Genomic DNA, 25,229 nt, shown 5'->3' on the forward strand with positions numbered 1-25,229 from the left:
GGCCCCCCCCCCTCCCCCCCAGTGCACAAATTTTTGTGCACCGGGCCTCTAGTTTTAAAATAAAATAAAAAAATGGATTTACTTACATTTCAAAGGGACAGAGAAAAAAGTAAAATAAAAAAAATGCAATATGGGGGGTGAGAATAATACATTCAGCTGTGCAGAGCATTAGCTAATCTTAATAACATAAACATTCTTAATTCAGTTGTTAATGTAAACACTGAACTACAATAATTATGCTGGGGAAAAGGAGCAAGGAAGGAAAGATGTGATGGTTGGGAAGAAGAATAGCAATGCTTTATATTAGGATGTAAATGTTATTTGGAGATATGGTTATAAATAACAAAAATCAGCTAAAAGAGTTGAAAGAACTTGGCCTGGAGACAGGAATGGGAAGAGGTCAAGGTAGTGGTGTTTTTCATTTAGAAAAAGAAAAATTGTAGATTTGATTCTTTAAAGCAACGGTTCTCAACCTGTGGGTCGCGACCCCTTTGGCGGTTGAACGACCCTTTCACAGGGGTCGTCTAAGACCATCCTGCATATCAGATATTTACATTACGATTCATAACAGTAGCAACATTACAGTTATGAAGTAGCAACGAAAATAATTTTATGGTTGGGTCACAACATGAGGAACTGTATTTAAAGGGCCAGAAGATTGAGAACCACTGCTTTAAAGTATGTGTAATGTGCCACTTTGATTCAGAAAGAATAGAAAAAACAAAAACAAAATCTAGCACAATATCTGGCTCATAAAAAGTCAATGTTAATCATTTTATTATTATAATAACAAGACAGATGACAGTTTTTCATATTACCATTACATTCATGCTAAGGATAATGATGCCATTTCTCATATTATAAATGCCATTTGATCCATTTAAAACACGTTACTTACTATTCTTGGACTATTTGGGCATGCTTAATAAAATATTATAAAACATTCCAAATTTTTTTACTAAGCAAAGCATCTAATTTCAACAACTTTCAATTTTAGTAATGGAAACAATAAACTTATTTCACTTCTTGATATTAAGCAATAATAAGACTAACTCCCCAAGACATGCACTACAACCATATCATAGATCTGTCATCAATATGATGGGCTTGGCATTTTATATATTATGTTCCCACTTTAAATTAAGTACTATTTACTAAAATGAAAACAGGCAAAGACAATGAACAGGCAGTTCATTAAAGAAGGAATACAAACAGCCAATAACAACACTGACATACCAATCTTACTTGTAATGAAAAGAAATAGAAATTTAAAAAATAAGGTACCATTTTCTACTTACATTGACAAAGATTAAATTTTAAAAAAAATCTAGAGTTTACCAGGGAGTATGCAGGTGGAGGGTGGAAGGGGGGGTCACACATTTAAAAGTAACTTGAAGTGCAAGTTGCACTACAGTTTTGGAGAGCAATTTGGCAATTTTTATCAAAGCTCTAAAAAAGTTTAAACCCTTTGAGCCAATCATTCCACTTCCAGAAACTTTCTCAAGGACATAAGCACATATCTCAAAATGTGTTTACAAGGATATTCACTGCACCACTGTTTACAGTAAATCAAATGTTTAATGGAGAACAAAATGAGTCAATTGTGGTACACCCCCTACCACAGGCAGTGGCTTTCCCTGGATGCCATTCTCCCCCTCACTCCAGCGTCGTCTTTACCAAGTCTGCTTCCCAGAGTCCACATTGGCTTTCTCAGTGATCTGATCTGAGTCCAGGGAAACTGAGGGGGAATCTTCTGGGGACTCATGGGAAATGTAATCCTCACTAACAAACTGAGAGGTGAGAAGAGAAACAGCCTTCCCTATTTTTAGATGCAATTTTATGACGTGAAGATGGGAGTTATAGCACAGCAGCTGTCATAAGCATGAAACAAGTCTAAGGCAAAATAAACTGAGGCTGAGGCAAAAAAAAGTCTCTCTAATGACCCCTCTCAACTGTGTATTGTATGATAATGAATGTATGAGAACATTTATTATCTCAATTATATTTGGATACTATTATCTCTGGTCAAAGCACCCTAACTGATATTAGCTATTCAATAGAATACTTTAGAGCCAGGAAAAGTTTTGCCAAGGAAGTATTTATGAACAGTAGATGTGCAGTTAAGAAAAAAAAAAAAAAATAGTATGTTCCCATTTTTTTATTAAAAAACAAATACATTAATATAGACTCATTTGCCAATAAAAGGGTTTAGAAATAGTTACCTCTGATATAGTTATGTCTGAAAGACAGGAATTTAAATGTTTCCTTATTGCAAATTTGCATTTTGTTTTTCTACAATAAACATGTATAGGCATGCTTCAGGTATCACAGATTCAGTCCCCGATTACCATAGTAATCGTTTTGCTGGTGGAGGGTCTTGCTAACCATTTGTAAAAACGCAACACCCGTGAAGCACAATAAAGCAAAGTGCAGTGAACCAAGGGGTGCCTGTGTCACCCAAAATTCTGCCTCCCTTTTCTATTTCTTCTGTCAATTTATGAGATTCTTGGGCGGGAGAAAAGGTAAACTTGTATTCTGCTAAGCTATTTTAAACTGGGAGTAAGCTTTATAATAGGAAAAGTTGTTTTTCTTTTTCAAACTGTTTTGTGAAATAAAATTTAATAGTATAATAGTATCAGGCATTTATTTTTTAGTGAATACAGAATATTACAAACAGCTTTCACTTCCCTTTGTTACTTGTCATATCATGACGTTGTACCATTTCGTATCAGAATTTCTTCTGTGAAGCAAAAACAGTCCCAAAATGAAGGATCTTCAGGGGTCATAGGAACAGCAGATGAGATTAAATCATTATAGGTAAGAATTGTAAACTGCCTCTGGGATGGTTTAGAATCATCTTGTGATGAAGCCTAAAAGGGAAAAAATAGATTACCTGACTGTTACACTGCATGTTAATCTTATGATCAACTTTATAATTAGGAAAATAACAAATAAGACCAAATTACATTTGAGTAATATTAAAGTACAACACAGGATTTCTAATTGTTTTTTAATCTTTATATATTGCCAATATAGCAAATTTAGAAAAATATGAAATAACCTGATTCTCACACTTCCTGTATATAGCAATAACCTGTGATATTAGTTTAAAATGTCGACTTACTGAGTCACACATCCAAAAATTCTAATTCAGGAGATAAGTTAAAAGGGATCCCAAAATATATAACAAGAAGGTGGATTATACTGATAGAGGTTGGGGGCCACCAGGCAAACTTTGGAGAAATACTCTAGACCAGTGATGGCGAACCTTTTGAGCTCTGCGTGTCAGCATTTTGAAAAACCCTAACTTAACTCTGGTGCCATGTCACATATAGAAATTTTTTGGTATTTGTAACCATAGTAAAACAAAGATTTACATTTTTGATATTTATTTTATATATTTAAATGCCATTTAACAAAGAAAAATCAACCAAAAAATGAGTTCTCGTGTCACCTCTGACACGCGTGTCATAGGTTCGCCATCACTGCTCTAGACCCATAACCACAGAGATGCAAAACTTCTTTAGGAAATGATTCATCAACACTAAAACTATATCTTATTCTGTAAGATAGGGCCCTTTTTCTTATTCTATGAGATAGGCCCTTGTTTACAACTGAACCCCATAGAGACCTCTTTTAACATTCTATACATTCTAGTAAAGATAATACTTGGATTTCATATAGTGTTTTAACAAGGTCAGTACCTATTTGCTGATATGGTTGTTATCTCAATTTTATAGATGGAGAATTGAGGCTTCGGAAGATCAACTTTGCCCAAGCTCACCACACAGGTTTAAACGGTCAGCCTGGGCCTAGAACCCAGGTCTTCTGAATAGTATTCTCGTCCTTTTCCCACTATGTCAATGCTGCTGCCTAAATAGACTCTCTCCAGTGAAATAAAAAGGAAGTACCACGTGTGTAAATGTTACAAAAAATATAAAGCTTTATGGAAATATATGCTATTCAGAGAGAGTGCAGAGCTGAGGTAAAATAGGGTAGGTAACAAGGACAGGTAAACTTGGTCAGAACATCTTCAGATAACAGTGGTCAATTTTAATATGCCGCCCCCTTTTAAGGAAGATAATCTATGAGGAATTTTAATCCTTTGTTAATCTATCTAAGGCTTGGTCTGTGGACTGAACTACTTTTCTGGAGATAATGGTGTGTGTTTGTGTGTGTATTGACCATGCCACATTCTCTCACATGGATTCGTTAAAAATGATATGCATGTAGTTTCAATTATTATAATATGATCAATAGTCCTTACATAAATACTACTGCAGGATCACAACTATATATAGGCTAAGCGTCCTTGGCCCTAAGTGTGTTCTTTTTTTTTTAACTTTCTCTACTTACCAATTAACAGAAGTTTACAAACTGTAATAGGAAGAATTGAGACCATGTTATGTCACAATATGACACAAGGATTCTCACATATTTGATAGTATAACTTAGGAATAATTGAGGATAGTACTACAAAAAGGAGAAGGGGTTCAATTTGCCAAATAATTCCATTATTCACCACCTGTCAGCTGGGTATCTTTATCTTCAAGATATTCACCGGGAAATAAACTATTGTTAAGATGACTAAGGGTGTGAAAAGAACAAGAATACTATTCAGAAGACCTGGCTTCTAGGCCCAGGCTGACCATTTAACTACCTTCTTAAAATGTTCTGTAAAATCTCAGGTGATCTTAAGGATTTGATAACAAAAAACACGTCTAAATTTATAATCTAAAAATAAACAAAAAAAAATCCCTCTAAAGCTGAGGTAAACCAAATGATTATTTCTACTAATAAAGAAAAAACTCAAAATTGATTCATGCTTTTAAACTAGAAGTCAGAGAAATCTTAAAATCTTACATCCTGATGTCTAGATCCATCGGGTTTCCTAAGAGCTACTGCAACAAAATGGTGTTCATCTATTTTGCTTTCCTAATAAAAAAGAAAAAGTAAGTAAAAAATACAGATTACTAAATACGTATACTTAGATATACTTTTGTTTACAACTTTAAAATCTCAACCTCTTTCTCTATACACACACACCACACACATTCACACATTTTCCCTCACTTCCCCCAAACATTTAAGGAGAAGTCAAATACATTTTGACCCTTTAGTCTGAAATATTTCAATATGTATTTTCTAATAGGAATATTCTCTCACATAACCATAGCAGTTAATACCTTTGGTTAATGTAACATGGAAGTAGTACTTGAATCTACCACCTGTATTACAAATTTTTGAACTAATCCAATAATGTCTTTTATAGCATTCTCCCGACTCAAGTACAGGAGGTAGTCTAGGATTAATTTTGCATTCAGTTGCTATGTCTTGCTAACCTTTCTTTCGATAATATTTTAAAATACAAGCCCCATTCTCCCCCTTTTACTGATAGAACACTGTTCATTTGGCATTTGCTATTTCTTAATGATTTAAATAATATATTCTAAACCAGAGTACTACATAGATGAAGTGTCCTATCTAGGTACCACTAGAGAACCCTCTGCCCTAATTGTGATGCTAATTTTGTACATGCTTAAAATTAACATTAAAAAAAAAAATCAGGTTGCAACACTTGTGTATAAACATGTAGTTAACTACATACTATGGAAAATCATAGTGGAATTTATAGACAAAGAATATTCAACTTTTGCCCAGTCGGTGTGGCTCAGTGGTTAAGCATCAACCTATGAACCAGGAGGTGACTGATTCGATTCCTGGTAGGGGCATATGCCCAGGTTACAAGCTCCATCCCCAGTAGGGGGCGTGCAGGAGGCAGCCAATCAATTCTCTCTCACATTAACGTTTCTCTCCCCCTCTCCCTCTAAAAATCAATAAAATTTTAAAAAAGTAAACAAAAATACGAAACAAAATTTTCACTAATTTTTAAAAAGTAAACAAAAATACGAAACAAAATTTTCACTAAAAAGCCACTTTACTAAAGCAAACTATAATTAGAAACTGAATTACTTAGGGACTTTATATCCTTTACCCTGTTTTTCTTATCTTTGTATTTTAAGATATCCAAATTAATAAAACCTAAAATTCAATAAGAATAAATTTAGGAAAAAACATTTAAAGAGGAAAAATATATAACCAGTTAAGTATTAGAAAAGGTTTAATATTTTAAAGTTATTTTCACTTTAGCTGAAAAAAGCTCACAATATTTACTATAAACCAAACTATTCTTTTTAACGCATGGTTGTCCTCCCATTCTTTACACTAAATATATTAATAATGTGAACATTATAACATACAGAGATGTTCTGGCTGCAAAATTACTTTTGGAAAACCACTTAGATCAGCAGTTCTATAGTGTCTGCATCTAATACACATGGCTTCCTTACTTTGGTAACTGGTACACTGAACTGACAAAACACTCAGGGACATTTGGTGAAGAACTTCATTACTCTTCCATGGCTGCCTTCAAATGTACCCTGATGCATCCTCCCTTCCCAGCTCCTGGACAAGCTCTTTAGTCACTTTCACTTAAAAAAACCCATTTCACTCCTAGAACAAACACACAAATCTTCCCCCTTGGCCTCACCTTGCTCTTCATTCTTCCTTTTCCACTTTGGTTTCCTTAAGGTGGGGGACATAAAGGAATGGGACTACAGGAAAGGGGCAGAGTAATGACCGATACTGTTTAACACAGTGTTTAGAACCATATGAAGTATCAAAGGCTAGCTTATCTCACCGGGTGGGCACCAGTGGTATTTTCAGTGACCCACTTTCAGTTCTTTAGTGCTCCCTGTACACTGCCTAGAGCTAGCAGAGTATTCAAGACAATTCCTGCCCTCAGCAACTAGTAGACTGCCCACTGCCTCTTCCTTTGGAGTTCCCTTGAGTGCGGTCCTTTCCAGACACTTCAGGCCCAGTGGCCACCATTTTCCACAGCATCTATTTGGTCCTGAGGAACTCAGACATCTTTACCACCCCAAAACGTGAAGCACATCTGGCCCAGTCACTGACTCTTCCCTCCTCACCTTGCTACTAGGCCTACTCTCTCGGGCACCACTGAGAATAGAGGATTCCCCATGAGTGAAATGGCTAAGGTTTAACCTTGTAAGTACTAAAGGTTTTTACATAATTTTGGTTACAATTTTTAAAATTGTACACTTAAAATATCCTAAATATTATAATGTCTTTAATTGATAAAATCCCTACCTTACTCAATATGTTAGCAGTTTTAACCCAACTCTCACTCTCAAAATACTTTCTACCCGCCTTGGATCCCCTAACACTACTCTCTTATTTTATTTCTAACTATTTTTGTCATTCTTTTTGTCTCCTCCACTCCACCTTTAATTATCAGTACTCTCAGGATGCTGTCCGAGGGCCTTCCTCTCTTCAAATTTAGGTAACCTCACAGCGGTAACTTAAACCCCATGGCTTCAACTACCATGCACATGTCAATGATTATGATTTTTACCTCTAGCCCAGCCTTTCATTCTATTCACCGACACCTTCACTTGGGTGTTTCTATGGCATCTCAAATTTTATCGACTTGTTCTCTAGTATTCATTTTTTCAATAGAAGGTCCTATATAAGTCACAGAATTGATCATAACATCTTTGACATCTCACTTCGTTAACCTCCACCCAGATAGAACTCGGTCTTAAAATACAAATCTGATCTTATCACTCTCTACTAACACTTGTTAAATTCTTTTGAGAAAATTGGTGAACACCTCTCATTTTATCTACTCATCACTAATTCTTTATATTCTGGGCACCGACCTACTCTGAACACAATTCAGATGATTACTGCAGCAATAAGCACGTTAGTATTGAACCCATTTGCTGGGCTCTGAACAGCTGGACCAATCACAGTAGACCACTTCCTTGGCTACAGTGACTAGTCAGAAGATAAGCCTCAGATCCAACCTAGGTCAGGGAGTCCCTTCTCCAGGACTCTTAGGACTTGGAACAGAAAGGGAGCTCACCAATCTCTGTGGGGTTTTAACCTGCAAATTGTTACACGCAAGAGTGGTAGGCAGTCATTCCTGCTACACAAACCAGAAGTTGAGAAAGCCGATGTACAAAATGAGAAACAATGGTGGGAGAAAACTGAAGCCAGGATATATGGAAAGGCAAAAGTAAAATAGAAACGAGTTCTGAGTTTTCCCGTCCCTAATTCTAGTGAATCCTGAAGCCCAGTTACATGAAACACTCTACTAGCCTATATAGTATCTTTCTGGATGAAATGAGTTTATGTTGGGTTTCTCTCCTGGCAACTAAGAATCAATTACAGAAAGAAAAAATCTTCAATCTGATCCATAATGCCCTGTATGATGTTACCAATCCAACATGGAAGCCCCTCAGCATGGCTTCTTTGGCTGTGCATACACACAGAGCTGTTTCCATTCAGGGCCTCTTTCCCTGCTCATTTTACTTAACTCTCTGACTAATCTCTCCAGTATCAGCTTGTTTCCCTGACTTCACCTTCAGAGCACCAGGATTCGATTCCAGCTATGTTTCGTTCCAATGACTAGCCTCCCCAAATTAATCTCACACAAATGCACAAAATTAGCAAGTCCTTACAGTTACAGCAATCTGATCAATTTCTTACCTCAAAAGCCCATTCCTTTTCTTCTTTTCCATCCAGAAACAAACGTGTTTCTTTATAAACCTGACCTAAATCCAGGTTTAATGGGGACATATCAAATTCAAGCCGTTGCAATTCAAATCCGAGTCCAACACCTATGGCTTTTATGAAGCTTTCTTTCAGTGCCTAAGATACAGAAAACATTTTCTCTGAGAGCTTTTAGTATATAAAATTTTTCATCAACTCTACAGGCCCCAAACATCTGGACCTTTTACTGGATGCAGTAAAGTAGGCCTGGAGACAAACCAGCTGTATAATCTTAAGGCAAATCATTTCAGTTCACTGTACCTCCACTTTCTCATGTGTAACATGCAACAATAACAGCACTGTCCTCATAGGTCTTTCATAACAATTAAATTAGCTAACTTATAAAACACTTAATGTCTTCCAGCATATAGTAAATTTCATATGTGTTTATTAAATAAAGCCTCATCTGTATGAGTTCCTTTAGGACAGAAAACAATTCTAAAAAGTGATAAATAAAATGCCTTGTTTTAGCTCCAAAAGTAAACCTTCTAATTGAACATTAAATATTTTCTTAAATGTCATTATAATGTAATAATGCATATATAAGAATCAAGTTCCCAAGTAATAACCTTCTAAAATTTTCTATTTTTTGCAAAGATAATGAAATAATTTCAGTCATTTACTCTGAAAATTAGAAAGATATTATACCCAATTCCTATAAAACATATCCAGCTGAGTCCATTCATCCTTAAAGCTTTTGATTGTTTCCCATTCTTTATTTGTAAACTTTCTCTTCATAATATGGAAGAATTCTGAAATTGAACCACGACCTGTAAATTGAGGAAATAGTGAATTAAAAATAGCGATTCTATTACCAAATCTGTTAAAGACAGCACATAAAACTATAGCCCAACCTTACTTTTGAATAGTCAGAATAATCTTAAACAAAATTAAGTTTGGAATTAAAAAAATAACACACAGTGACAAACTGGGTTTAGCCCCCCCTCCCCCCAAAAGATAGGCTAATAGCAATAATGAAAGTCTGTGAATTACTCAGTATTTAAGGAGAGAAACCATGTGGTTTTATCAATAGATGCTCCTAAAGTTTTGAAAAAATTTAGCAGCCAAACATGTTATACGTTTTAATCAAGAGAAAATTCATATATAAAATAGAATATCATAAATACAGAACTCTTAAAATAGAACAAGTCTATCCTGGAGTTTAAATTTTATTTTGCTATATAACAGGGGGAATGATTTCTTTATTATAATTTATTAGAAATGGGTTGAATGCTGAAAGTTGTTCTTTTCTAAGTTATTACCATGACTGGAAAATATATTTCATTCAAAATAACTGTTTTAACATTTTGTAATATTACTTCTCCAAATAAAACAGATTAATTTCAATTCTTTTGGGGATACTATGAATCAGGCATTTGAAATATTTTTGAAGTATATCCCTCTCACCTACTTCCACAGACAAAATATTACATAGCATTCTAAAAATACATGACAAAAAGAACAGAACTCAAAGAAGCTGATTCCTAGAATTAAGGGCTAAGACACAAATTAAAATATACAGTATGCTTTTCATACTGTATTTTTCAAAATATTATAATTATGTGTCTGTCTCTTTTTACTATTAGGCAGGAACTTTCTATCATCCATTTATTCTATAGGTAAGTAAAACACGTGAAAATATTACACAAATATTTACTGAACTAATGGTTAAAACAAGTCAATCATGGTTCTTGCCCTCACACACTTACAGTTTAAGTGGCCTATCAGAAAGCTGGGCCCAAGGCAAGGTAAGTAAACGCAAATGTTTACTGTATGAATAAATGAATGTTAACCATTATTTGGTAAGTTATTTCCTAAACGTGCCCCATTATTTTCCAGAAAACCTCGTGAAGGTAGTCCCTCTGCAGATTCTGTCAACGTAGCTTATCTACTCTGCCTCCCATTTCTAAAATACCCAACTCCAAAAACTGACATTCTTAACTGATTGACTACAATTCTTAAAAAAATGACATCTGCCAACACAGCATGTCTGGAAAAAAGATGTCAAATCCCCTTACTTAATGTTTTACTAGCATGTAATAACTATCTCCCCCATGACAATTCAACAATTAGCACTCTTATGATTATTCACACTCAAGTGCCCAAGTGCTAGACGCTGGGACTATCATGAGGAAAACAGATGTGATCCTTATCTTCATAGGGAGCTTATACTGTCTCCCACAGCAGCCATTTTCAACCATTTTCATCTCATGGCACACATAAACTATTTACTAAAGTTCTGCGGCTCACCAAAAAATATGTATTTTCCCTGATTTGACATATAAAAACAATAGGTATAATTTTGATTCATTCATTCTACAAGGCTATTGTTGTATTGGCTGTTGTCATCTTTAAATTTAACAGTCTAAGGCAGCGGTTCTCAACCTGTAGGTCGCGACCCCTTTGGGGGTCGAATGACCCTTTCACAGGGGTCACCTAAGACCATCCTGCATATCAGGTATTTACATTACAATTCATAACAGTAGCAACATTACAGTTATGAAGTAGCAACGAAAATAATTTTATGGTTGGGTCACAACATGAGGAACTATATTTAAAGGGCCAGAAGGTTGAGAACCACTGGCCTAAGGGAAAGGAGGTTAGTACCCCTGACTAAATAGTTAGGTATTGCATGCTTTAAAAATTCTTGCAGCACACTGGTTGAAAATCACTGTCCTACAATAAAGAAGTACCTTTCCCATAGTTATTTTCTACTAAGAGCAGCTCTTCCCAAAATTAAGATTCCCCTACCATCCCCACTTCAAGACAGTCAAAAGTCTCCTCTTGTTTAGCCAGGAAATATTTCCAACAACCCTACAATAATACATGGTCCTTTAATTCAAGACATAGATCCTCTTTTATTTTCAAGTTCATTAAACTCATTTAATTCATCTATGTATTCCTAGCCCTCTCATTTTCTCAAGAATAACATTACAATCCATTTTATGAATTCAACTGATGTCTAATGTTTGTTAATTTAAAACTATTATTTCCTAAAAGTAGCCCAGCAAAGCTATAAAGTCATTTCATGTAATAGCATTGTTGAAGTATTAAACTGTGATCTTAGGAGCCCCAGGGCTATGAATCCCTTTGATAGTCGGTCATGCTTATTCCTTAAGGCCCTTAATAAAAACTATCTTGTTAAAATGCAAGCATCACTACTACATACTGGCTTGATAAATTACACACTAAAGAAAGTAAAGCAAGCAAGCTTGCAAAAGTGATGAAAGTATATCTGAAGATTTTAACTAATGGGAGCACAATAGCTATATAAATCATGAACTGTTTCCTCCTGAATAGATTCTGGCACAAAGAGGGTAAATAATAACAACAGGAAGCTAGCCACCTTGGATTTGGAAGACAGCATTATATAACTGGATCAGAACTGTAGTTTAACAATACTATAAAAAAGCCTAAAATTTTAAAAGATATGCTTGTTGTCATATAAGTAATTTTATTTGTTGGTTTCTTCAAGTTACAATTTAATAATCTTAAAGCCCTCTGATTTTTAACTATATATGATGGGGCAATCAAGAAAAAGAAATTTAAATATGCATGCCAATAAAAAGCTGATTAACACAAAAAGCAACCTAGCACAATCAGTGGAAAGCAATCACATAACTGATTATGTACAACTAAAAGTATCTGATATGAGTGCATTTTCATATACTTTTGAGAGCATCTTATTTATTCCACAAAATAAGAGATTTGACGGCAAAAGAAAAAGATGATTTTGTAAACATTCAGCCAAAGCACAACAGTGCCACCCTGTGGCATTGTGGTGGAAAGACAAAGTGGGTGAGTACTCAAGGACTTTGTTTATTCAGAAAATTTGAATTAAAAAAAAAAAAAAATCAGCCCAGCCCATATGGCTCAGTGGTTGAGTGTCGACCATGAACCAGGTGATCACAGTTCGATACCCGGTCAGGGTCAGGGCACATGCCCAGGCTGTGGGCTTGATCCTGGTAGGGGGCTTGCAGGAGGCAGTTAATCAATGATTCTCTCTTATCATTGATGTTTCTATCTCTCCCTCTCCCTTCTTCTCTGAAATAAATTAATATGTATATAAAAATAAATTAATATGTATAGAGAAACTGGACAAAATATTTAATAAAAAAATCAGTAGGAAATACTACAATAGTAATTTGTCCTTCAAGCTATCTGGAGACAGCACAATTATTGGACATACCAATTGGCAAACCTGCCTAATAATACCATCACATATTCATGTTTATTACAATCTTCATTTTTATCATTCTACTACTGTACATATAGAAACAAGTATACACATAAGATAAAATTACTTAAAATTTATATAGAACTATTAAACAAGTTATAAAAAACCAGAACCCCATCTTATAGTTTAATCTTTAAGGAAAGCAATATTAGATATTAACTAAATGTTCACAATAATAAACTAATCAAGGTCATACAGCAACTTGGAAGCTGATTAAACACACAGTATTAATCTACAACAAGATAATTTATAGTCAATACCCTAGGCTGCTACTACAAACCTATGGGAAAAAGAATCCTACTAATACCAGAACCTCAACACCAACCAACATCAATTTCTCCTCAGAATAAAATCAGCATCCCAGTTAAAGTTTGCCCCTCTTTTTAAAAAGGGCCAGTTATTTTAGAAGGAATTGAGCAATGTCCATATGTGTGCTTCAGAGTAATGAAATTTAGCTTTGGATAATAAATTGTATTAGAAATTCTAGTAGTTTCATTTTCTAAGTACTGAATTACATGTAGTCTTGCTTCCATGGGAGGTGATAGTCTTCTAAAATTTGAGTTAATATGCATACGATAATGTTTGACTTACCAGCTCACTTGTCTGGGAATTTATCCAGATACAAACTCAGAATAAAACAAAAATGTCTAAGCTGCTAATATAGGTTTCATAAACTACCACAAAGCCTGTAGCATGCTATTGACAAATGAGGACGAAAGGGACCATATGCTAACCTGACTAGTTAGGGAAGGCCTATATGACTGTTGTGCAAACTCAAAAGACCTGAAATAACCACAAACGATGGTCTGAAGACTAAATATTTAACTACAAACAAGTTATAGTGGGTAATCATGTCCTAGGCCAGTATTTTCCCTGACAAAGATCAACTTAGATCTTTACTGAGCCCATCTGTCTTTTTGCCTCTAAGATAACATATATGCGAAATGCATGGGTAACTTGTAACTCCCCCCCCTGGCCCCCCAAACCCCTCAGGGCACAGCAAATGGCACTGGGACATTCCCTCATTGTTGTTGTTATCAAGTTAATCATCAACTGTTAATTATGTTAAACTATCCTGTATCCATCTATGCAAAAGAAGCATATGTCCATCATTTCACTTTTTATCCTATCCCAGAGGATTCCCTGCTTTGCTTTATCCCACCTCCTTAATCTATCACCAATGAATTTCATGTAACCCACTTAGGTATTTTCTTTTTGATGGTAAATTTATAAAAACAAGGTATGAACTACCCATTCTCCAGAGCATTATCTCAATTCATTGAGCTTCTCAGCATATGTCGACAGTTTGGCTCAAATAAACTCACATAAATTCTTTACAGGTTTCAATGGGGTTTTTTTTTTTTTGTTAACACAAAGGAGCTCTTAAGCCCTCCATACAAGTGGCTCAGCACAGAACACTAGATCGAAATATGTTGACATAGGCTTGAAACTCTCCACCACTTAGGCAGGCCCAAACTGCAATTGCCTAGTGTTTTTATTTCAATGTGCAGTTATCAACACCTACATGGACCAATACACACAGGCAAAAAAAGGGCCTGCAGTTTGGGCTACTTGGCTGCAAAAATTGTATCCTTAAAAAAAAAAAAAAAGATTTTATCCTTCAAGTAAAGGGAAGGACTCCAAAAGCAGGGTAGAAGGGCAAAGGGTGGGACCACGCTGAGGAGCCAAAAGACAGAGCAGGGAGCCACAAAGTATTAACCTTAGGCCTTGACACCTAATGCAATTTGCTCCCTTGGGTTTTGAACTTGGTTGGGACCCTTGCCTGACCTCTTTTTCCTTCCACCTTCTCCCTTTTAAAATGGAAATGTCTATCATATGCCTGCCCCACCAATGTGTTTTAGAAGCAGGTGATTTCTTCTCCCATTTTAAAGATTCACTGATGAGAGAAGAATTTTGTCCCACATTGCATCATACAGTCTCACCCAGGCCTAACTTAGATGATTCAGATGATGAGATTTAGAACTTTTTGAGTTGATATTTAGGTAAGACCTAGGCTTTAAAGTTAATGTTGGAATAGTTTAAGACTTAAGAATGCTGGGATGGGATGAATTTACTTTCTTAAAGCTATAAATTAGGGACAAAGAGTTGGGCATATCTATCTATCTATCTATCTATCTATCTATCTATCTAAAAGCCTAAGCGACTATCCGACCGGTAGCTATGATGCTCTATCTATCTATCTATCTATCTATCTAAAAGCCGCCTAAGCGATCCGACCAGTAGCTATGATGCACACTGACCAACGCACAGGCATGGAAACATGGAACAGATTGATGAATCTCATAGAGAAGGGGATGGGGGGAGGGCAGGAAAAGATTAACCAAGGATCTTATATGCAGATTAGAGGCCTGGTGCATGTATGAGTGCAGTGGTGGGGTCCCTCAGCCTGGCCTGCAGGGATCAGGCTGAAACTGGCTCTTCGAATCCCCCGAGGGGGGCTAGATTGTGAGAGGGTGCAGGCCAGGCCAAGGGACCCCACCGGTGCAGGAATCCATGCACTGGGCCTCTAGTTAAGAAATAAACATGTAAAGTGCCCAGAACTATTAAGTACTTAATAAATATTAGATCTAAAGTTGTTGGGGTAGTTGTTATATATATTTCCTCTTTTGTGAATTGTTTTCTCAGGTTCTTTGTCCACTCATCAAGTAAGTCTTAAGTAATTTTACTATCAATACTCACAAGCATTTTATATATTAACAACATTAACCTTTGTCTGTCAAATTTTGCCACAAATATATTCCCTGGTTTGTGAGAGAAAAGATATCATATGAAATTAACCACATCTCTGACTTTGTGGTTTCTTGCCTTTCTAAGCTTAAAAGACATCCTTTAAGAAGTCAGACCAAGGCCCCCTGGTGGTTACCACAGGCTGTGTTCTTACACTGACTGTACAGAAATAGGAGGCAGAGTAAACTTACCCCATATACACCTCAGCTCAGGCTCTTTGCCTGGTCAGTATGGTGAATGGGGAGACATTGGAAAAAAAAAAAAAGTCAGACCAAATATACAATTCTATTGTGTTCTATTAATTGTTATGAAAACCTAACTCTAACCATATTGTTGTACAGTGTGAAACAAAGATCTAAAGGGCTTTAAGATTATTTAACCCATAAAAAATGTTGATTGGTTATAATTTGCTTTGCTGACTCTGTAAATTACATCTAATATGTTGTCTAAACATTAATGTGTCTAACCTGGAAAATTATTTATATATAGAGAGAGTCCTTAGCTGCATCTCAGAAATTCTGGTTCAGTAAGGTAGGTAGTTTCAAAAAAACTTGAATTTTTAATAAAATCCACACTGATTTTAATATTCTGACCACCATTCTAGAAACATCATCTTACCTAATAATACAAAAACATGTAAATTGACCATACCTTCGCTACACTAACCAGCCAATCAGGAGAGTATGCAAATTAACCCAACAAAGATGGCGGTTAATTTGCATACGTAGGCTCCAAGCCTGGTATTGAGAAGCCATATATTGTAGAGTGTAGTGCCCAAATACACAGGTCTTGTAGTATGGGTTCAAGTCCATGATCTTCTCCTGTTTAAGTTGCCTTGAGCAAGTGTCTTAATCTATTTTATAAAATGACAACATTGTTGGCCCTTGAACAATGGGGGTTTCAACTGCAAAAGTGCACTTACATGTGGATTTTTTCCAATAAATATAGTCAGTCCTCCCTATCCCAGAGTTTCACATCTGTGGAATCAACCAAACACAGACCAAATATATATATAGGTTAATCCTCACCCAAGGATATTTTTCATTGATTTTTCAAAAAAACTTGAATTTTTAATAAAATCCACACTGATTTTAATATTCTGACCACTATTCTAGAAACATTATCTTACCTAATAATACACAAACATGTAAATTGACCATACCTTTGCTACACTAACCAGCCAATCAGGAGAGTATGCAAATTAACCCAACAAAGATGGCGGTTAATTTGCATACGTAGGCTCCAAGCCTGGTATTGAGAGGCCATATATTGTAGAGTGTAGTGCCCAAATACACAGGTTTTGTAGTATGGGTTCAAGTCCATGATCTTCTCCTGTTTAAGTTGCCTTGAGCAAGTGTCTTAATCTATTTTATAAAATGACAACATTGTTGGCCCTTGAACACTGTCAAACCAGCTAGGGCTTACAGTTATTTATTTATTTTTGTATTTTCCCCCACCCCAGGCCTTCAGCACCCTGTTGGTTATGCATATATATACATACAAGGTCTTTGGTTGATTACCTCCCACCACCCACCCTCTCCCACCTTCACTCTGAGATTCCACATTCTATTCCATGCTTCAAGTCTCTGGATCCACTCTGTTCATCAGTTTATTTTGTTAGATTCCACATGAGTGAGATCACGTGATACCTGTCTTTCTCTGACTGACTTATTTCACTTAGCATGATACTCTCCAGGTCCCTCCATGATGTCTCAAAGGGTAAGAGATTCTTCTTTTTTACTGCTGCATAGTCTTCCATGGCACCAGTTTTTTATCCACTCATCTACTGATAGGCACTTGGTCTGTTTCCAGATCTTAGCTATTGTATACTGTGCTGCTATGAACTTAGGGGTGCATTCTTTCTAATTGGTACTTCAGGTTTCTTACGATATATTCCTAGAAGTGGGATCACTGGGTCAAATGGAGATCCATATTTAATTTTTTTGAGGAAACTCCATACTGTTTTCCATAATGGTTGCACTAGTCTGCATTCCCACCAGCAGTGTACTAGGATTCCCTTTTCTCCACATCCTCACCAGCACTTGTTTGTTGATTTTTGATGACAGCCATTCTGACAGGTGTGAGGTAATATCTCACTGTGGTTTAAATTTACATTTCTCTGATGATTAGTGACTTTGAGAATATATAAGGAACTCATAACAAAAGGAAGACAGACAGTATTTTTGAAGCAAGGTTGGAAATCCACAGATGCAGAGTTGACTGTATGCATTTTTCTATGCCATTTTATTATGTAAGGGACTTGAGCACCTGCAGATTCTGGTATCCACAAGGGTTCCTAGTACCAGTGCCCTGCAGATACTGAGGGATGACTGTAGTTAAGTCTTTGGGGAGTCCAAAGTTAGACAAAGATTTTCAACTGCATGGGAGTTCAGTGCTCCTGAGCCCGGTGTTTGTTCAAGGGTCAACTGAACTTACATCCTAGGCTTAAGTGGATCAAACAAGATGATGCATACAAGGCATTTAACACAATGTTTCACACATAGGAGTTACTCAATAAATAGCAGTTCTACATTATGATCCCACTCAACTCCTCTGTACACTGGGAAAGATCCAGTCAGTAACAGAAGGAGGAATACTCCCTGCCAATAAAGACCTGGTTTTTCAGTAAGAAGTTCAGAAGTTCAGAGTACAAAGGGAAGTGCAACTTATTTAAGCAACTTACTGGCTCTAAATCTCCAAGCTTGAAAAAAAGTCCTTTAAGCACATCCTGCAAAATACAAATCTAGAAGAATGTAGGTGAACCTAGATAGAAATGACAGTGGAATAGACTGAAGCTGGAAGAAAGTTGAAAACTGAATCTAAGCAGGATGGAAATGGAGGAGAAAAAGAGCTAGGGAGATAAATGGAGAGGAAGACTCAAAGGAAGACTATTTTTAATCATAAGTCACTGATGAGAACAGTTTACATTCTAATTAGCATCTGATATGAATACCAATTTTCATTACAGTTGCGTACTCATTTTTTTTCATTTCTCAACAAATTTAGTGTTTTCAGCAAAAGTGAGAACTCATATCATTTGTACATTCAATACATATTGAGCACCTGCTCTGTGCTAAACACTTTTAAGTACTAGGTATATTGTGGCAAAAAGGAAACGAGCACGGTTCCTCAACTTATCTAATGAGGGAAAACAGATAATAACCAAATAACTGAGTCATAGTTACATATGAGAAGGGCGCGAAGGAAAAGAAGATCAAGTAGTCAGGAAAAACCCTGCTGAGGAGGCACTGGCTACTTCTCACCTTTCCAAGGTACCCAAGGAAATTCTTGCATAGATGGAAGAACAAGAGGGACGACGTATTCTGCCACCTTGAACAAGATAAAGTATGCTACATTCAAGGTAATAAAAGAGTAAAGACAGAAAATAGTGAGCAGAGAGAGCAGATAGAAATGCAAATGGTGGTAAATGAGAATAAGATGATAGGGTCATGTTAAAGGGATTGGATTTTATTAAGAGCCAACCTACGTCCCACTGGTGTGGCTGTGTTTGAGTGTTAATCTATGAACCAAGAGGGCATGGTTTGATTCCTGGTGAGGGCGCGTGCCTGGGATGGGGGCTTGATCCCCAGTAGGGGGCAAGAAGGAGGCTGCTGATCAATGATTGTCTCTCATCATTACTGATATTTCTATCTCTCTCTCCCTTCCTCTCTGAAAGCAATAAAAATATATTTTAAAAAAAGAACCAAACTAAGAGTTTTAAGAAAACTGCTGTAGATTTGTTTAAAGACCATGCCAACTCTGTATTATCTGGGTGAGTACAAAAGGAAATGGGAAATAAATTAAGAGTCCATTAAAATAGTATAGGAGACACTACAGTAGAAGGAGATAAGAAAGGTCCTACCACAGTCCTAGCCATCATATATACCACAACTTACTTTATACTTACTGTACTTAATTTATGTAACAGTTGTTCTAGAAAACAGTCCTATGATAGTCATTTCAAAGCTATTAAATTAGTATTAAATCTCAAAACAATGAGTCATTTTGTGCTAATATCCAGAAAAGTTTATAATAAAAATGTTAAGCAGAAAATGTAAAAACCTTGGGGAAAAAGTATCATAGTTGTGGGGAAGCATGAGAACTGGTTGGAAAGTTTGTAAGGAGGACATACTGAGAAAAGGAAAGTGTGTGGAGGGCCCCCCACCCTGTTTATCAGAATTCTGACTTAGGGGAGTGCTGAAGGCAGTGCCCCTAATTATCCCTTGACCTTTCCAAACAAGTCTGTGCACATGCAGACCCCCGGGTGTTTACTGGAATCCTTATGCTTAATCTTTTGGGTGTCCTTGCTTAACTTGCTTAAAGGACACTACAAACACATGTGTCCCCCCAATATGTCTGGTTCCTTTAGCCAGGCAGTCCCTTAGCCCTCTCACAGCAAATGTGTTGGAGTAATCCATTCATCCGTCACTAAGGGTCTGCTGGTCATCACTGGCAAGTCTTTTCCCAAATTTAAATCATAGTTTTTATACTGTATCTATCTTGCCTTATTTTGTAAATATGGGAACAAAACTGAGTAATTCATAAAACTATGTTTTCTTTTACACTTATGATACATAAATTATAATGACTTACAAAACACTTCCCCCACAAGGGTTAGGAAAGTACTGCACTGCCAATTTATTTTACCAACGTCCCCAATATCTTATAATTGCTTTTCTCTAGACATTCATTAAACAAATATTTACTGAGTACCAACTATGCACCAGCTACTTTTTTTTTTTTTTAATCAGGGTCCTTTCTCCATTAAGCAAATAAAGTAGTGCAACAATCTCAATTGTAGGCATCTGGCTAGAAGGAAGAAACCATTACTAGATCCATTACTATATTTTCTCCTGCCCTGCCACAGAAGCAATGGGAGAACTGGGAGGAGGTGGAGGAAAATGATCTGCACCTAGTAGATATGACTAATGTGACAAGGAAAGACTCCACAAGTTCCTACATGTTTCCCTGCAGACAAAATAGGAGTCATGAAAATGAGTCTTTCAAATACAAATGATGCCCACAAAGATTGACTCCATCTCCAGAGGTGACATCTAATAACATGTCCAGTACAAAGTACAATGCACTTGAGGCTGTCCTAAATGTTACCCTCCATCATTTAGTAATTTTTGGGAATGTCCCTTAGCTCAATTTCTTTACTTATTCTGATAAGCAGTGGGATTCAAATGATTCTCCAGTGAAATAAACCACTGTCTACTACCCAACCTCACTGAGAAATAATGTCCATCACTGTTATCACTAGTGGAAATTACTGACATAACAATACTAGTGACACTGGAAAGTATCGCTTGTCTTATGATTTATTGGATATATCATAGCTTTTTGGCAATGAACCAGACAAAGAATAGGAAAAGGCATGGATACTATGCTTAGTCAAATAAGATAATAAAAGTTGGGGGTAAAAAAAAGTCTTAATATAATAATCAGGAAACTAGACCTTCAATTAATGCTGTTATCATCCTATCATTTATTAAAAGTTTCAATGAGTAATTACCTGCTTATTTAGTGTTGATCAAAGCCAACATTATCCATCAAAGCAATTGGTATTAAAATCTGTGTCTTACAGTAAAGCATAATTTCCAGGCAGATATCAACCTGATGAGCCAACCTTTCTATGTAATTAAGCTGACTGCATTCTGAGGAGCAATGGCCTCTCTGGTAATTTCTGACTTTAGGAAAAGTTCATAAAGGGACAAAAAAACATTATGAAGGCTTAAGGGCTCATTCCAAATCCTCTACAGCAGTGGTTCTTTCAGAATAAGCCTTTTATGACACTGCTGAAAAACAGATCCTCTCCTGAGAAAAATTCACATAAAATGTAGCAAATAATTTCAGTAGGTTAAAATAAAATTACTTGATGCTTATCCTGGGTCTCAGGTCAAGAATCCCTGACATTGCTAGCAGAGCCTCTTGCTGAGCAAAGTTAACAATAGAGTTGTAATAGAAAGGTTTTATGAGCAAGTCAGAGAACAAGTAGCTGGTGGGAAAATTCAAGGTAAAGACAATTACAGCAAAAGTGAGAGGTGAGATTCACAGCCATACTCTGAATGAAACCTTACTATAGCAGTACATTTGACAAATATGTATTGGGCATTATTATAACCTAGGTAGGGTGCTAAGAGATGTGATAGTGAACAAACTCAGATGTAGCTAACATAGTTCCTGCTCTCATGTGGCTTATAAGAACTGGGGGAATGGCAATCAATCATCCTGATAAATAATTATGAACAGATATATTACCAGAATGCAGGAAACACATTTTATAAGAGAGCCTACAACGAAAAAACCTAGCTTAGATTAAAAGTTCACAAAGGCTTCCCTAAAGTAAGACTGAGGCGAAAGGTAACCAGTCAATAAGTTATCTACACAGAAATTGGGGTGGGGGATAAAGTTAATACAAATCTTCCAGACCCAGGAAAACATAAGCAAAGATACTGAGATAGTGTGGAGATGAAGTTGCACTATGAAATAAGAAAGATTTTTCTATTAATAGCTTTCTTCTTTGCTACTTATCTTTAGATAAAAATAACAGTATATCCATTTTAGGGTGGTTGGGACAATTAAATCGGAGAATATATGCAAAGCACTTAGTAAAATGCCTTGGCACACAATAAGTGCTCACTAAATGTTAATGATGATAAGAATTATAGCTAAGAGAACCTGTGTTCTATAAAATTCCCTGGGCATATTCAACCCACAACAAATGTTAGCAGTTCCTACATCCACCAATTACAAATTTCTAAGGCAAAATATAAGCAAGTTAAATATTTTAATAATTGCTTGCTCTTCATTTTTACTTATATAAATGTGCTACAAAGAGTTGTAGATATAGCATAAACACATGTTAACTTTTCTAAGAACTACAATATATTTTATCATTGAGATTACCTTTTAAACAAACCAAACAATTTACTGATTAATTTTGAGATATGTTTAAGTGAAACAAAGTTCTTATAATTATTATGTTTTTAATAGAACGCCACTGAAAATTAACTCAAGCCCAGTTCGACTTAACATCATTTAAATAAGATAATAAGAGCTATTGAAAAACTTTACACATTTAAGTCTTCTAAAATAGTTTCAAATTTAGTCTTTCTTAAGCTGAGGTATAGTTAAAAAATCTTTACATTTCACTTTGCCTCTGGCAGAACATTACATGGAGAATCTATTCTTTTTTTAAAATATATTTTTATTGATTTCAGAGAGGAAGGGAGAGGGAGAGAGAGATAAGAAACATCAATGATGAGACAGAATCATCCATTGGTTGCCTCCTGCAACCCCTGCATATGCCCTGACTGGGAATGGAACCATGACCTACCTCCTGGTTCATAGGTCGATGCCCAACCACGGAGCCACGCAGGCCAGGAGAGAATCTATCCTTTATGTAGAAGTCCATTAATATTCTAAGTAATAAACCCTTTTTTAATATATGCTCTCTCAGATATACTACCTTTGAGTATTGAGCATATTTTTCCTAAATTTAAGTATGTAAATTACATCTCCTGGCCTGATTACTCAATAGGTATGAATGGAGACAAGGAGATACAAACTCTTGCACTACAAAAATGCAACATTACCTGGAAAACTAGTTTTCATTATATCAATTCCAACTTGTAGCTCAGGTTCAGCAGCAAGTACAGCATAGTCCCCTTGATGAGAGATGTTAAAGTTGAAATTGGGGTAAGGATTCAATGAGTCTTTTGCAAGAACTGGTTTTCCTTTTGCAGTTCTTTGCAAACGAATATTATTCCAAGGGATATTCAATTTCTCTGTAATTAATTTCCTTATCATCAGACGACCAGCCTGTTAAGAAAATAAAACATAAATATTTGGTATGTGTAAGTACACTGCCTATAATATACAAAGTATGTTTTTGTGGTTTCTAAAATATTTTTTAGGGTTTTAAAACATACATTCCATTAAGATTTAAGCAATGCGTAAGAAGATAGGAGAAAAAGTTAGTCTCTCCTTAGCAATTCTCTCCCTTCAACAGGTAAGCAATATTAACAAGTAGGCATCCTTCCAGTCTTTTTTCTAAGTACCTAAATATAAGTTCATGTGCATATGATTTTGCTATCTATCTATCTACACATATGTGATCCTACTCTATGTAGTATTCTACCATGTATAATCTTTTTAACTTGTGCTGGGGATTATTCCATATCTGTCCATATCCATATTTCTGTGCACTTTTAACTATAGCATAGTGTTTCACAGTATCAAGAAAGTATAACTAGATTGACTTACTCCATTATTGGACATTTTAGGCTGCCTCTAGTTTTGCTATTACAAAAAAACTCCCCAGTGAGTAACGAACCCTGTTGTACATACATCTCTGTGCATATGTGCAAGCATGTCTAGATCATACATACCAGCGATTTCCAAATGGTGTGATGCAATAATTTTTAAAACATGCAATACCAGACTAGTTAGGGGCACTGACCTCTTTTCCCTTACATTGTCAAATTATAAAATGATGACAGCCAACACAACAACAGCCATAGGTGTGAATGACTCAAAACTATACCTATTTTTTGTCAGATTGTCAAAAAATTGTATTTTTTGGTGTGCCGCAGAATTTCAGAAGTTTATGTGTGCCTTGATATGAAAAAGGTTGAAAATCGCTGCTATATACCCATCACTCATTTTCAACAATTAGCTACCCATGATCTATCTTATGTCACATACACTCCCTCTTCCACTCCCCCACCTCCACATAATACTTAAGAAATTACTATAATCACACATAAATACCCAGGGGTATAACAAAGTATACAATATTTTGTAAGATACCTTTTGTTGTTGTTTTTTGTTTTTGCTTCAATCTAAAAATGAGTTTTAGATACTGCAATACTTTGAACTTCACAACTTCTTACAATTGAAAAAAAAAGAGTATAAAAATATTCACCCATATACCTTCAAAAGATTAATGAATTAGGCCAAATTTCAAGTGAAAAGGTGTTTCAACATAGGAGCAATTTCAAGAAACGACTGTTTCTGGAGGGATGGCCATTACAGGCTGTTTCAAACTGTTCAAACTGCGCTACATGAAAATAATTTAAGCTCAATTTTCCATTTGTTGCTTAAAAATACGTAACTAAAATAAATAGTTCTATTTAAAACCCTGTTTTCCAAGCTATGTGGTCAGGAAGGTATATACACGGGGCCGCATCCTCCGGGGGCTCCCGCTTCACGGGTGCAGGAGGCCGGTCTGGGCCTCGTCTGGCTCCACGGGGCGCAAAGATAAACGCAGTCAGACCGCCAGTGTTTTGGGGGGCCTCTCACGTGCAGGGTGCCCTCGGGGAATGGTGGGACATTTAACAGGCAGACGCCCAAGCAAAAAAAATAAAAAAGATAACAAATGGAAATACAAAGGCATTTATTACGAGGAAAGAAATGCAAGTACCCCGCAGGCCTTCCCTACACCTTCTCGCAGTTTCGCAGGGTCCCCGTTTCCATGGCAACGTGGGAGGGGCTAACTTTTTGGCCGCGAGCGAGGCCTTAGAAGCGACTACAAAGGCCGCTGTGACCAGGCCGGGGCTCAGACTCGCAGCGCCCACCCTCCTCGCCCGCCCCCGCCCCGCGT

The 25,229-nt window shown here is 36.3% G+C and overlaps 1 protein-coding gene across 1 annotated transcript; it reads right to left on the bottom strand.

The window, feature by feature from the left end:
* Window positions 1–750: 750 nt before the first annotated feature.
* Window positions 751–24,531, bottom strand: AASDHPPT (aminoadipate-semialdehyde dehydrogenase-phosphopantetheinyl transferase). The gene is made up of 6 exons (XM_014538533.1): window positions 24,437–24,531; window positions 23,221–23,446; window positions 9,286–9,407; window positions 8,575–8,736; window positions 4,864–4,935; window positions 751–2,870 (listed from the first exon to the last, which is right to left on the bottom strand). Exons 2-6 carry the CDS (start codon window positions 23,432–23,434, stop codon window positions 2,706–2,708), a joined length of 735 nt encoding a protein of 244 aa, XP_014394019.1. The 5' UTR covers window positions 23,435–23,446; window positions 24,437–24,531; the 3' UTR covers window positions 751–2,705.
* Between the last annotated feature and the right edge of the window lie 698 nt (window positions 24,532–25,229).

This window comes from Myotis brandtii, unplaced genomic scaffold (assembly GCF_000412655.1).
Source record: "Myotis brandtii unplaced genomic scaffold, ASM41265v1 scaffold1927, whole genome shotgun sequence".
Taxonomy (NCBI): Eukaryota; Metazoa; Chordata; class Mammalia; order Chiroptera; family Vespertilionidae; genus Myotis; species Myotis brandtii.

What these genes read in the sequence shown, in the direction of transcription:
- AASDHPPT (XM_014538533.1), bottom strand. Translation starts at nt 23,434, where the DNA reads ATGATAAGGAAATTAATTACAGAGAAATTGAATATCCCTTGGAATAAT. An exon ending in AATGAAAACTAGTTTTCCAG is followed by an intron (nt 9,408 to 23,220) that starts GTAATGTTGCAT and finishes CTCAATTTACAG; the next exon opens with GTCGTGGTTCAATTTCAGAA. An exon ending in AAAAGGAATGGGCTTTTGAG is followed by an intron (nt 4,936 to 8,574) that starts GTAAGAAATTGA and finishes CTTTTTTATTAG; the next exon opens with GAAAGCAAAATAGATGAACA.